This window comes from Amaranthus tricolor, chromosome 15 (assembly GCF_026212465.1).
Source record: "Amaranthus tricolor cultivar Red isolate AtriRed21 chromosome 15, ASM2621246v1, whole genome shotgun sequence".
NCBI classification, from domain to species: domain Eukaryota; kingdom Viridiplantae; phylum Streptophyta; class Magnoliopsida; order Caryophyllales; family Amaranthaceae; genus Amaranthus; species Amaranthus tricolor.
In genome coordinates this window covers 9,644,916-9,660,844 of record NC_080061.1, presented here as the reverse complement: position 1 = coordinate 9,660,844, position 15,929 = coordinate 9,644,916, and the positions used below count along the sequence as shown (strand labels likewise).

Below are 15,929 nucleotides of genomic sequence, written 5' to 3'. Positions count from 1 at the left end.
GATAAAATTGTAAACTCAAAGAATTATAACTCCATCTAAATACAATTACAGTAATGTAAAAATATATAACTTAATCTCTCGAAAATCATTGCACTAGTGAGTATGCCATTGTTGTTAAGGCTATACGCTTGTGCATTCTCATCATGAGATAGAGCTTCAATATATAACATCAAATTTAAATGACAAATACAAATTGTCAGACTTTCGAGTAGTTCAAACTTATTTAATTTCGTCTTCCTTTAAAAAAAACTTTTACAACTACAAACTTACAAAACTGAACTATTATTCTGACCTAGAATTTTATAGTTCAACTAATTCAACAAGAATAACAAAAATATTTGATCATTAACAAACTAAAACTAATTTTAATGACTAGATCTATTCCTAAATAATAATTTGAAGTACAAATTTCAAATTTTAAAATTTAAAATAATGAATTTTAGCCAGAGGTCAAAAGATATTTTATCTTGCCTGAAATTAAATGTTTGAGCATTATTGACTTTCATCATAAAATAAAAATGATTAATTAAAACCAGCAAGTCAACAACCATTTTAGGTAAAACTGTAAACAACATAAACCATGTTTGGTAACGCAATTTTTATGTACCCGGTAACGGAACGGAACGGTTACATTGTTTCTGTTACTCTTTGTTTGGTAAGAGTTAATTGTATTCGTTTACATTTCATGACGATGACAGTTGTCATAACTTTGTTACCACTCATCCATAAGCGGAAACAAATTCCACATGATTGAAGAAATTAAACAAAATCAATTCACCGGCCAACCCTCACCTTTGCGCAATCATCTTCACTTATCTCATATTATATCATACAATCTAATTAATAAAATAATTATAAAGTTACGTATGGTATTCTCATAGTGATTTATCATATGAAATAATTGTTAGCAAAATTAACATCAACTTATTCTTAATTTATGAGTAGTTATATCACAATTATATATGTTCTTTTAAAATTTTTTAGAATATTATATTTTTGAATAAAAGTTACATGAGATTTTTAACTAAAGTTTTTTAGAATATATATTTGCTTTTTTATGTTGAAACATCTTACAATCTAATAAAAAGACTATAAAATTTTATATGTTATTCTCATAGTAATTTACCATATGAAATAATGCTTATCAAAGTTAACATTAACTTATTCATTAATATACGAGTAGTTATATCACAAGTAGATGTATATGTCTTTTAAAATTTTATAGAATATTATATTTTTGAATTTGAAACTTACATAAGATTTCTAACTAATATTTCTTTGAATATATATTTGTTTTTTATGTTGAAACATTTGCTAATTAATAAAGTTTTTTCATCAAAATTTTAATTTCTAAAATATTTTATCATATCATACAATTTAATAAAAAGACGGTAAAATTTCATATGGTATTCTCATAGTAATTTGCCACATGAAATAATTCTTACCAAAGTTAACATCAACTTATTCCTTAATATATGAGTAGTTATATCACAATTAGATATGTTCTTTTAAAATTTTTTAGAATATTATATTTTTGAATTTAAAAATTACAAAATATTTCTAAGTAAACTTTCTTTAAATATATATTTTTTTATGTTGAAACGTTTGCTAATTGATAAAGTTTCTTCATCAAAATATTAATTTCTAAATTATTTCATCATACAGCAATCTGACATACAATTTAATAAAAAGATTGTAAAATTCCACATCACATTCTCATAGTGATTTGCCATATGATATAATTCTTATTAAAGTTCACATCAACTTATTCCTTAATATATGAAATGTTATATCACAATTAGATATATTCTTTAAAAAAATTTTAGAATATTATATTTTTAGTTTAAAAGTTACATAAGATTTTTAACTGAAGTTTCTTAGAATATATATTTGCTTTTTATGTTGAAGCATTTGCTAATCAATAATGTTTCTTAATCAAAATTTTAATTTATAAAATATTTGATAAGAAATATAATATGCACGATGATTTGAAAATTACTCAGATTTTCCTTTAAAAGAATGAGAACTGTAATTAATACTTATATTAACAACCAGATTATTTTTATCAAAAGCTCTATATATTTTTAAATTCTCTATTTATTTTATATGAAATATTATAATTTATACTGATAACATGTAATTGCATTTCTATTTAAAATTTATATTTATATATAATTTTAATAAAATAATATCATGCATTACACAAGTTTCTATAGTATCATACAATCTAATAAAAAGACTATAAAATTTCACATGGCATACTTATAGTGATTTGTCATGTGAAATAATTCTTACCAAAGTTAACATCAACTTATTCCTTATTATATGATTAGTTATATCACAATTAGATACGTTCTTTTAAAAATTTTTAGAATATTATATTTTTGAATTTAAAAGTTACATAAGATTTCTGACTAAAGTTTCTTTGAATATATATATATATATATATATATATATATATATATATATATATATATATATATATATATATATATATATATATATATATATATATATATATATATATATATATATATTCTTATGTTGAAGCTAGAATTTGCTAATAATAAAGTTTATTCATCAAAATTTTAATTTTTAAAATATTTCATAAGAAATAAAAAACTACACGATAATAAAATATTACCTAGATTTTCCTTAAAAAAGAATGAGAACTGTAATTTAAACGTATATTAACAACCGTATTTTTTTTATAAAAAGCACTATATATTCTAAAATTCTCTATCTAATTTATAAGAAATAGTATAATTTTATACTGATAAAATGTAATTGCATCTCTATTTAAAATTTATATTTATATATACTTTTACACGAATAATATCGTGCATTGCAAAGTTTTTATTGTAGTTAATTATGACTAATTACAGTGAAGGATGTTAATACAAGTGCTAAAACACTTGATAATGATGATGAATTTGATCACTTAATCGAACATACCTTAGCTTGTACTTTGGAGAGGAACGATGAGGATGCGTCGTATGTGAGTGAATTAAGGTTTAGAGCAATTGATGAGGTGCTTGATGTGAGGCAAATGAGGCTTCACTAAAGGGTTAAACCATGTCTTGAACGAGGCAACGCATGGTATGAAGGTTGCTCGCTTGAGGCAACACAAAAATAGCAAACAGAAGGTGTCAGAGAGGAGTGCTCGATGGAGCACATCAAATGCTCGTTGGAGCACATTGTTCAGCAACTTCCAATGGATTCTAATGAGGGTGCTTGTTCGAGTACTTTGCGAAGGATGCTGTTTTGGGACTTTTGAGCTATAGTTTACATTGATGGGCATTGTATTGCTTTGGTTAATGCCATGTTTATTGCTATGTTTATTGTCATAGTTAATTATGTAACGTAAATGTGAGTTTATGGTGAGTAATAATGTGGTTCTAGAATGATGTATTCTTTCTCTATAAAAGAATACATCATTCAAAGAATAAAGACCACCACAAACACACATATTGAGAGTAGACTATTGCATTGTTAGGAACTTAAGAGTGTTCTTACTTTGTTTTAATATTAGTGATCTTGAGAGATTGTTCTCAAGATAAATTTTCCAGTCAAAAATCGAAAACAATCAGATAAATGGGTACCTTCGGGTGGATATGGTAGTAGAATGGTGGTTGATCGGAATACCATTGAATACCTGAAAATTAATACCAACAACCCCGGGTGGTCCCCGGGGACGGTGCCTCTGACGCCCAAGTTAATACCCACATATAAGTTACTATGATGTAGTAGTATTTTAGAGAGATAAAGTAAGACTTTTGTTTAGTGAAAATAGCAAATACCAATTTTCCATCCTTCTTTACTTACCTCCTAAGAGGTATATATATAGAAGCTCTTAGTGGGTTAATTTTAGTTCTGGGTTTGGCCCATATCAAAGTGGACTTATATTTTATTCACAAACAATTGCCCCCCAGACTCCAGAGCTATAGTAGATAGGTTTGGATTCTACAACTTTATTATATGTATTGCTATCCAATCATCCTCATAATTATAAATAAAAGCATTAATAAAATGAAATATTATAAATTTACCCAACCTGTCGGGTGTCAATCTGCTGGATGATAAGTGTTAGTTTCTTGCCATTTGAAGTCTTCACTTGTTTATGCATTTGCTTACTGGCTTCTTTTAAGACGATGTTTTCGTACTGGATTTAGGATTGCCAGGTATTCTTCCTGAGATCTTGATTTTTTGATTAGTTTCCCTTGGGTTCCATAGTCATAAAACCAGGACTTCCCCCTGACTCAACTGGGCTCCTTAGTCATAAAATCAGGGCTTTCCCACTAGTCACTTTTTTATTCTGGATTCAGGTTTTGCCAGGTATCCTTTTCAAGATTTTGATTTCTTAATCAATCTCCAATGGGCTCCTTAGTCATAAGACCAAGGCTTCCCCATGACTCAGCGCCAAATTGTTCCGGTCAAAAATCGAAAACAATCAGATAAATGGGTACTTTCAGGTGGATGTGGTAGTAAAACGGTGGTTGAATGGAATACCATTGAATACCTGAAAATTTACACCAACAACCCCGGGGTAGTCCCCAGGGGCGGTGCCTCCGACGCCCAAGTTAATACCCACATATAAGTTACTATGATGTAGCAGTATTTTAGAGAGATAAAGTAAGACTTTTGTTTAGTGAAATTAGCAAATACCAATTTTCCATCCTTCATTACTTATCTCCTAAGAGGTATATATATAGAGGCTCTAAGTGGATTAATTTTAGTTGTGGGTTTTATTAAAGTGGGCTTATAATATTGCATTTTATTTATTCCTGCTTTTATCACAACAATGTGAATGATTACATGGCTGGACATATATATATGTATGGGCTGAGACCTTAGCTCGGTGATAATGGTTCTCAGTAAAATTGGTATGCTGTATATACTGGTAAGAACTTTTAAAAGTTGGGAAGGGTGTGTCCTAAGTATAAACTGGCAACATAAGAACCCAGCTGAGAGCTGGAACCATAAGAACTCAGGTACGACACATTTTTGCGCCAGTGCAACTGTCAGTTTATATCAATATCCAGTTGAAACTGATTACTAGTGTAACTGATACCTAGTGAGATGATCATATTTAGTGAAACTTTGAGAAATATGTTATCAAAGATAAAATAAAGAACCGGAGAGAGCTTTCATCACCTAATTTCTTGGTAAATAAGAGATTAAACCAGCAAATTACTAAAATTAACATCAAATTCACATGCAATTGGATGAAACGATTAGATCTAACAATAATAGTGTTAGTTTTAGAATGTGTATGATTATTAAAACTTCAACTGCAATATGAAGGAAAATAGTGATGGTATAATTGGCGACCACAACTATGATGGGAGTTGGAAAGTAAGGATCGAGAACATATTAATATGTGATTTCCTTTCTTCAAGTGTACGATGTGCCAAACAAACTTTAACAAATTAACGAATTCTTGTATGTCAAACACCATTTCATTTCTATAATTAAGTATTTGAATATATGTCAAACACCTCCTTTGCATAAATATTAAAAATTAAGTTTGCAAAGCTTTGAATTCTTGTATGTAACCGTGTGATTATTCATAAATTTTTCATCAGATAACAACAAAACTAACCACTTTCTCATTCTTCAACCAATAAAAAAAATGCATTGTACGTATCAGCCCATGTTTAATTCAAGGCTTACCAAATCAGAAACCAAAGTCATTTTAAAGATGTTAACATACTCTATAACACTAGCAATAAACATAGTTGCAAGATTTATATACAGTCTAAAACCACAGCAAGCTGGAAAAATAAAAAAATCAAACAATTTTTAACAGTCTTGTGTTTCCACGCCAAAGGTTTTTACCAAGTCAAATAAAGTACAACCATAGCCAACTGTATATACGGGAGTCAACAACCCTTAAAAGTTGAGAGGTTCTACTAATACTTTCTCTTTCTTTCTCATACTCCACCTGTTGCAATAAGATCAGTGAAATTTAGTGAAAAGAAAAATTAAGTTAAAAAATAAGACATAAATTAGTAAATTATAAAAATGAGTAATTAAGATGAATAAAAAGAATAAGTCTATGGATGACAGTAAAGAAAAAGAGGAAAATTGCCAAAAATGATTACAAAATTAATGGGACAAATCAGAGAAGATTCTGAGCATGTTAAACATGTTTAATTATACAAGACCCTAAAAATTGGGAGCCTCAAGATTAAATTACGTAGTACTTCGTCCGTTCCATATTATATTTTCTATATTTATATTTTACACAATCCAATGTGTTATTTTGATTATATATATATATATATATATATATATATATATATATATATATATATATATATATATATATATATATATATATATATATATATATATATATATATATATAAAACTAATAAAATTAAAAAAAGCTAATACATCATGAAAATATATGATTAGACAAGTCAATAAGATACTACTTGACTATATTTTTTCTTATACATTAGTCGCAATATAAAAAATAAACTTGAACGATAAATAGTGTCAATAACCGTAATGTAACAAATATTTCAAAACTGATGAAGTATATGTTAAATGTTTAAAGACACAAAGTGGTTAGAAATGTATCATAGTTTTTTAAAGTGTATAGGGTCTTCAAAGAAATTGTCGATTTTTGATCAGTCTCTATGGATAAACTAAAATAAAAAGTGGTACAAATTAAGAGCATTAAGAGAATATTAACTAACAAGTACTCCGTGTTTATAACTTCAGGATGATCGTAAGAGGTCAATGGTGTAAGACAGCAAAGTCTTCCTTGATTAAAAAATGAAACTAGAAATTAAGGTCTATTTTGTTTGAGTTAGTGTTGTTAAATATTAGCAAGTAGATGCAAGGTTTCCCACTAATATCTCATTATTCTGACCATTATTATTATCCATGTGACTTATTCTATGGACGAAGCTTCATCTTATAATTACCAACTTATTTAATCTATTCTGACTTATGTTATCAATCTTCAAGTCCTCTACTCTTCAATTTAAGGTCACCTTATGAGTTTAACCACAATAATATCCTAAATTATTACAGTTTTAATGTGTGTTGTAAGTGGTAAGTGTATTCTTAAATGCGTTGTATCACTCACTTTTCTCTTTGAAGGAACCTATCTCCTTGCGTGCCCTCTCCTTAAAGGGGTACAAGTATAATATATCCGCTATCCTCCTTTTTTTCAATCCTGACTTGTGTGGAATAATGAGTTGATGACTATGATTATGACACTATTCCCCTAAACTAACAATTTTCAAAAATAGTACATCATACCCATGATTATTAGGATCAGAATTTTACTTCATATTAAAGGATCAGAATTCTACAAATAAACTTCAATCTGCATGTGAAATGAATTACTAAAAGATAGTGAATAAGAAAAATTAATTATAAACGACAAAAATTATTTGTTGGATTGTAGAATCAGGTTTTGATTCTAATACTCGAAATTGTATTCCAATTACGATGTAAAATCCTACTAACATTACAATTCTATCTATGATCAGATCACTTGTTTAGTTTTAGATTGTAGAATCATAAATTAGAATCGAGATTTGATAATAAACAATGGTAGCGACTCTATGTTTACTTAGGAAATTATTGTATTTTAGCTCAAATTTGAATAAAACTTTGAATAGATGAAGTCTAATTATTTCAAAAGGGTTGGATTATAAATTAACGACATATAGTTGAAATCGATCTACCTTCTATTATAATAATCTTATATTCATAGATATTTAAAAAATATGAAGTATTTTACTAGGGTTAGTTGGCAAATTGACGTACTTATATATCTGTATGGTTGTGTAATGGAAAGAAACAAGCTAAGAAAATTTTAATTATTATTATAATAAGAAGTCAATGTTTGGCAGTTTCTATAAGAAAGACAAAGTATTTTGTTTTAGAAGATAGAAATTAATTGGATAGCCTTAGAAATGGATATGAACCCTCATGCAGAGACTTCTTGTTGTAGTGCTGAAACCAAAGAAGAAGACAAAGTAATTAAGGTAATTTAATTCTTGATTAATCTCATCTTTTATATCTTTTTTTTATCATTAATCTGTCTAAAAATGATACTTACTAAGAACTAATAATCAATTTTGCTTCTTTAATTAATTTGTTTCAGGAAGTAATTAAAGATGAGGAAAAGACGTCCAAATCATCATCTTCCTCTAAGCAAGGAACTAATCTCAGTATTGGCCAAGAGGTAAAGAATTAATTTATTGCCATTTCAATTTTTTTCTTGTTTACTTTTTAATTTTGTTTTTTTTTTCTATTTCTATATGGAATAATTTTCAAATTTATCACGTGTTACAGTATATAACATATATTAAAACCTTTTTATTGAGTTGATTCCTTAATATTTTATCCGTTCATGATAGTTTCATTATCAATTGTATGATCATATAAATTATACACTCAAATACCATCTCAATAAAAAGTTAAAGATGATGTTTCAAAATTCTTTTATCTAATTATATGGAGTACGTTTTTTCACATTGGACTAAATATACTAAATAATCCCCTTATAAAGGGCGTTTTGATAATAATTTTTTTTTTGAATTTATCTGGCAATTCAATTTAAATAAGCTATATATGCTTATAATGTTACAAAATATATATAATTAAAGTCTCAAAATATATCATATACAAATGGGTAATAACGTGTATTTTATATCTTATATTTTATTTGTAGAAAATAATATAAAAAGGAAGCACCTCATCTTTAGCATACTAAACAAAAGATTTTAATCTTTTACATGAGAAAGTTATGATGTTATTTTAGTATTTTCTCGATTTCATCAAACTTGTTTTAATTTTCTAATTTAAACGTTTCAAATTCCTTACGACATATTACTATTTTTCAAATTTTTTTACCCTTATCTTATTTATTTTGTTTATGTTTTTTTCCTATCTCATACTCATTAACTTTTAAACAAATCTCTTTACAAATATAATGATATTTTTAATATAAAGATACTCATTTCATAAATTTCATAGTTTTGTGTAGTCTATAATAGTGAGTAAAATAAAAGGAAGAAAGTAATATATCCTATTAGTAAGTGCCAAAATCTAAAAGTAAAAGTCGGCCGTAAGATTGCGTTTTATGCTCTTATATTAGCTACTATATATGCAGAAAAGTCCACCTTTGACTTATGCATCCTTGATGTAAGCATTTTGTTTTATTGTGAGCGTCTGATTCTTTGTTTTTAGCTTTTTCCATTATAAATTATTTTTACGTAATTAAGAATTTACTAAATCTTTTGTTTGACATTAAATTTTATTGGCGGGATACACTTGATGATAATGATTATTGAAATTTGAAATGAATTTTAAATGTAAAAGATGAAAGGAATTGAATTTGTTTTGGTTTCAATTGTTGAAAAGGGACCCTACTCATTATTATCGAGATGAAAGGAAATAAAATGATTACTTAACCTTCTTCACTTTACACTTAATTCTTTTAAAATTATATGGTAAATTGAGAGATTAGAAAAGTTGGTGAGAATCAAAAATGAAAACAGCGAAAAGTAGTATTTATTCCAAGTGAAATAAAATCGGATTCTCTTCTTTGTTTTTCCTCAAATACGTAAATAAAATTGATTTGGTTTAATTTTATTTTTTTTTAATATAATCCCTTTGTTGTCATTTCTAAGGTAATTATGAGAACTTCAATATTTTTAAAATAACCCTTTACTCAAAAATTTGATTTTGAAAAATTTTAAATAGAAATGACTCTTCATATTGAATTTCAACACTATTTAACATATTTTCTACCATAAAAAATCATGCTTTTATTCTACATTCGTACATTCAATTCTATATTCTTATTTTATTGAGAAATATATTCAAATCACTTATAAATAATTATGGGTATTAAATTTCTACATGAAACTGAAAAAGATAAAATTATTTATGGGTACTAACTTTTTACATGAAATTATAGGCATTATATCAATTCACTAAGAAATAATTAAAAGAATCATATTTTTATATATGTAAGTATTAAAAACTCTGTGCGTTGCACTGGATACTGTAGTAGTATAACATAAAATACAAAATAATCAAAGTTCCATATTAAGTTTGATATTATTGAATAACATTTGATTTGTGTTAAATTTATAAATTGTTTAGTACTTATTTGCAAACTTAAATATTTTATTTTTAGTCAATTAATATTTCTTAATTAGTAGATGATTAAAGGATTATATTCAAATCAAAATAATGAGATTCAATAGTGGTTGAAGCTTTCCTTAAATCTTTATCCTCAAATTACTTGTAATAGTGGTTCCACTCTCATCACAAGAAGATCAATTTCCCTCTCTTCACTTACATACCTATAAATCTCCTTGTCCAAATTAAAATAATCAACTTTTGTAAAATGAATAAATACTTTTGGTTAGAATTAGTTGCTATTTCCACTATTTATCAAATAATATTCTTTAAGTATCAGAAAAAAATAGTAAGATAAAATCTTATTTGGTTCATCTAAATACATATTGATATAAAAATATTTTTTATGATTTTAAATTATAAATGATTATTGACATAACATTGACACCCGTGCGCACGGAGTATTGATTTGTAGATAAAATAATTGTTGAACAACATATATATTATCATTATCAATCATAAATGCTTCCATTAACATTTAGTAAACGATATAATAATAATAAAACAATGATGCAATACTATAAAAAAATTAAAATTGGAAATTTTCAAATAGTGAATTTATAGAGCTTTGCCAAATAAATTATTTTTACATGTTAAAATTTGCTTGTGTGATATTTAAAAATATTTTATTACATTAAATATGATTTTAAGTATTAAAGGTAAGTTTTTAATAAGATTTTATCACATAAAATATGTATAACTAATTAAAATCTTTACATAGAGATTCATGATTTGGTTTATCAACTATTTTACAAGTACAATATTTTGATTGTAAAATATAATCTATTTTATAGAGCTATGGATATCTTTTATAATATAAACCATTGTATCAACATTATAATTTTGATGGAAAATAACAAATGATATGTTTTGAGAGTTTTGTCATGTGTATTAATTTTACAGAATCTTTTTATCTATCACATTTATTAGACATAATAAGCCTTAGAAGCCAATAATTTTAATATTTTTAATTAAATTTTTATAGTCTCCACATATTTTTCACCAAATTATGTATATTATCATATATTACTTATGATACTCACATGTTTTGACTAGCTTTATTATGGCATATTTTTATGTTTGTTATGGCTCTTATATTTATTTCATTAACTTTATTTTTTATACTTTTATAATGTTTATGATAGTTTTTTTTATTAATTTTATTATTTAATAAAATAATATCTCCAATGCTTGACCATCTAAAAAATTCAAACTTATCTTGATACGTTATGTGAATCTGTCTCATAAGAATATTTTTGATATCATCGTCATCATATCTATTACCAAGTGTATTCCGCCCATAGAAAACTAGGATCAGAGTTTAGAGAGGAAAAAAAGGAGGCAACTCATACCCATAAAGAAGAACGCGACTAAAGAGTCCCTCGATTCAAAAAGATCTAAGAATATTTCTTATATGGAAACCTTAATTTAATGATTAACATTTTTTACTTGTCCTAATAATTATATTCAGGATGATGAGCTAGAAACAACAAGAGGAGAGATGATAGAAGTGAAAAAGGAGAATGAAAGACTAAAGAAGATGCTGCAAAAAATAGAAAATGATTATAAATCATTGCAAATGCGATTCTTTATCCTTCAACGTGATGAATCACCTTCCACACTATCAGAAAACAAATCCCAAACAATCGAAGAATCCCAAATTCAAAAAGAAGAACCAGAAGTTTCTCTTTGCTTAGGGTTACAAATTCCAAATATTAATAATAATAAAAAGCGAAAGAAATTAGATCATAATGATCATAGTAGCACTTCTAGCACATTATTAGTGAAAGAAGAAGCAAAGTTAATGAGTGATGGACTTTCCCTTGGACTTGATTTTAAAGGTCCCATAAATTTATCAGATCAGGGTTCAGAAAAAAGTACGGATATGGAAAATGATGCTAAAGGAGACGGTATGGATGAAACTTGTCCACCAAGTAAGGTTTTGACGACTGGGAAAGAGGATGATGTAAAAGAGTTGGATGAATCCTCACAAGGAAGTAATACAAAAAGAGCTAGGGTTTCTGTAAGAGCAAGATGTGACACGCCTACGGTAAGATTTAAAAGTTTCACTATATTTACTGCATTAGTTATTAGGCCTGCTAATTTAATTATTTATATATTGAATTATATGCATCCTAACTTATATATCATAAAAAATTTAATATAATTAAAGTATGCAATTAAAAAATTCAATTTTCTTACACATCAGCCATCAAATATAAAATAAGTTAGAACGATGACTAGTGTCAATATAAAATAAAAAAAAGAAAAAACATAAAAAAAGAAAAGAATGGTCATAATGTAGCAAATATTTCAGAATGGAGGAAATATGTTTTTTATACTTATTGTATACAAGTATATGGTCGACTATGAATGTCAAGGAATCAAATCAACAAAAAGTTTAAGTTGGTGGTTGGACCCGGGATATGTTAAACTCCCTCCGTTTCGTCCTTAAAGAAATTCCCATAATGAATATTTACGAGAATTAAGATAAATGAAATATTTTAGATGCTGGATAGATCATCTTGTTATATAGTAAATTAATGTAGGAAAAATAGGGATATTAAAAAAAGTTAGTAGAAAAAAATCTTGGAACGACTACTATTAAAAGATATTTTTATAAAGTTAGTAGGAAATATTTGAAGTTCATAATCAATATAAAAATGTTAAAATGAAGTCAATGAAAGATATGCATAAATCATCATCATTAAGCATTATTAAAATATTTAAATGAAGATAGACAAGGTTAGTTTTATGTAAAATTTGTGATATAAATAGAAAAATTCTCTATGGTAACAACAAATTGAACAACCCAAAATAACAAATAGAAACAACTTTAAGGAATAATCGGAGTAGTTTGGAGTCTCATGATATATTTAGCTATATCATTCGTTATGTAATATAGTACTTTATAAGTAAATATTTTTGATTAGTTAGAGTTAAATTATGATTATTTGTTTAATGTAATACATGTAGATGAATGATGGTTGTCAATGGAGGAAATATGGGCAGAAAATAGCCAAAGGAAATCCATGTCCACGTGCATATTATCGTTGCACTGTTGCACCGTTATGTCCAGTAAGAAAACAAGTGAGTAATTTTCTTTTTTCTGTTAATTTTTGTAATTAATTGATTTTTTTTGAAATATAGCAAAAAATATTAAATACATACGTTATACATATGCAATCACATGGCTTTCTAGCTAGGAGCACACCAATTGTGAGATGTCTCTAGCTATTACTCCATATCTAGGACATATTTTAAATTAAATTATAAAAAGTTATTTCTTTTTTATTTGCCATGTAAATTGCTAGTATCCTAGCGAAACTCTAAGAAGATGATATCTGTAATTTTTTAATTTTTTTTATTAAATTGGATAATATTGATGAAATGTAAAAGCATGAATGTTGATTTAGAGGGTGATGACAAATAAATTGAACGTAATATATATATATGAAACTAACAATAATCTGACTCAAAAATGAATCGATTGAAACAATATTATAGTGCAAAAACCTAAATCTCAAAAAATTAAAATTAACTAAATAAACCAATAGATCATATAATGTTATAACTAACCCACAAGAATTCTTTTTTGTCAATTTATTTTGATTTTTATAAAGTATACTAAACATATAAATTAAAGTCCCACACACAAATATATATATTTAGATGATTCAAAACCATATAATACTTTTGATTATATCTAACTAATCCATTTTGTGGATGCTCATAAGTCATCATATACATACTAATAAAAATGTTAAAAAATAACAAATGTCATTTTTAGATTGCCTTGACAAATGAAATTATTATAATGAATGATAGTTGATTTACCTAATTTAGAATCTGATTTTTTTTTAAATTGAAGCTAAATTAGATAAAATATTCATACTACTAACTTATTGTAGCATTTTTATATACCTAACCTAATTTTTACTTTAAAGAAATCATTACTTGATAAATTTTTAATCGCAATAATATATACTTGCATTAATGTTTGAAGTTATACTTTTATATAAATTTATATTCATAAATTCGTGGATTGCATGAATTTCTATACTAGTATCATATAAAAGTAGTATATCTCCATATACCCTAATTAAACTCTAATTGGTACTCCTTCCGTTCTCTACTGTTCTTCTCATTTGGAATATTCCATTTTAAGGAGAGAGAAATTTAATTAATATTTTTGACACATATTTAGAAGATAAAATATATCCATGTGAGGTCTCGTTAGATTCGTCTTAATGTATACTTTTTTATTGAGTATTTTTTATAATGTGTATTTGGAGATATTAAAGTTTAAAAATTTGCATTAAAAACTGTGCAAAACTAAATGTATTTCCATCTTTTGCAGGTGCAAAGATGTTCATCAGACATGTCAATTTTGATAACAACCTATGAAGGCACACACAACCACCCACTACCAATATCAGCAACCGCCATGGCTTCCACCACCTCGGCCGCCGCCTCCATCCTTTTATCTGGTTCTTCCTCCTCACATACTAACCTTCTCACCTCTTCTTCTGCACCCTTAATAATGACCACCACCAACCTCAATGGACTCAACTTTACACTTTATCACAATAACAACAATTCAAGATCAAATACCCAATTCAACATACCCTCTTCTTCTTCTTCTCCTACACCCCCTACCATCACCTTAGACCTCACTTCTACTCATCCTTCTTCCCATTTCAACAAACACCACCATAATAATACTCCATTATTAACCAATTTCTCTTCTTCAACAAGTCTTGATTTCTCTTCTTCTCAAGTTGAACCTACTTTTCCTTTAGCTTGGAGTAATTCTAATTCTAATAATACCCATCTAAATTATTCTACATTATTTCCATTAAATAATAATAAACCACTACCTAGTATTGGTTCCATAAACTTTGGAACAAAACCCACTTTCGAACAAACTAATTATTTAGAAAAAATCAAACACATTGCAAATACTACTACAACTTCTTCTTCTTCTTCCTCTTCTCAACAGTTTCTAACAGAGACTTTAACTAAAGTACTTACTTCAGACCCAAGTTTCCAGTCTGCAGTAGCTGCTGCAATTTCATCAATGGTGGGGACCACTAACAATTCTCAGCCTGCAGGAGGAGGTTATAACATGCTACTACAACCTCAATTACCGTTTTCTTTGTCTAAAAGCTCTTCTTCATCAGATCCTAGAGAGAGACTAGATTGAGTATTTATTGTGATATATCAAACCTAATTTAAGAACTTAATTCTTTTTTTTCCATCATTAATTGGTCATTTGTAAGTTGTAACATAAAACATGCATGCCATATTAAAATCAATGAAATAGAAGCTTATAGATTACTCTGATAATTCGAAAGAAACAATTCTGAGGCCCTATATTATTTTCATAAAGTTCTAAAATTGAAGCCATTCATAATTAAAAAGATAGAATTTTTTTAAATCAAAATTAAGACTCAACACAATTTTAATTTTAAGTACTAGAATAAAATTAAACTCAACACAATTTCTAATTTTCTTAATATTGATTTTATAAAAATAACTTAAATTAAGTTATCAAAAATTAAATTTTTATCTCTAATATTAAAATGGAAGAGAATAATAGTAATAGATTGATGGCTAATATTAAAAAGAGTAAAAGTTTGAAGAAATGAAAACTTAGAAATATATCAAATTTTGATTATTTTTAAGTTAGTGAAAATTGATGTTTGATGAATGTGTAAAAAATTAAATGATGTAAGAGAACATATTTG

The 15,929-nt window shown here is 26.7% G+C and overlaps 1 protein-coding gene across 1 annotated transcript; it reads left to right on the top strand.

The window, feature by feature from the left end:
• Positions 1-7,938: 7,938 nt before the first annotated feature.
• On the top strand, positions 7,939-15,385 carry LOC130801002 (WRKY transcription factor 72A-like). The gene is made up of 5 exons (XM_057664751.1): positions 7,939-8,012; positions 8,132-8,212; positions 11,651-12,229; positions 13,156-13,269; positions 14,540-15,385. The coding sequence occupies exons 1-5, from the start codon at positions 7,941-7,943 to the stop codon at positions 15,383-15,385; spliced, it is 1,692 nt and encodes a 563-aa protein (XP_057520734.1). The 5' UTR covers positions 7,939-7,940.
• Positions 15,386-15,929: the final 544 nt, after the last annotated feature.

Bases quoted from the DNA above. Each gene is read 5' to 3' on its own strand.
- LOC130801002 (XM_057664751.1), top strand. From the start codon at position 7,941: ATGGATATGAACCCTCATGCAGAGACTTCTTGTTGTAGTGCTGAAACC. The intron at 8,013-8,131 runs GTAATTTAATTC...AATTTGTTTCAG, and splicing joins AAGAAGACAAAGTAATTAAG to GAAGTAATTAAAGATGAGGA. The intron at 8,213-11,650 runs GTAAAGAATTAA...AATTATATTCAG, and splicing joins ATCTCAGTATTGGCCAAGAG to GATGATGAGCTAGAAACAAC.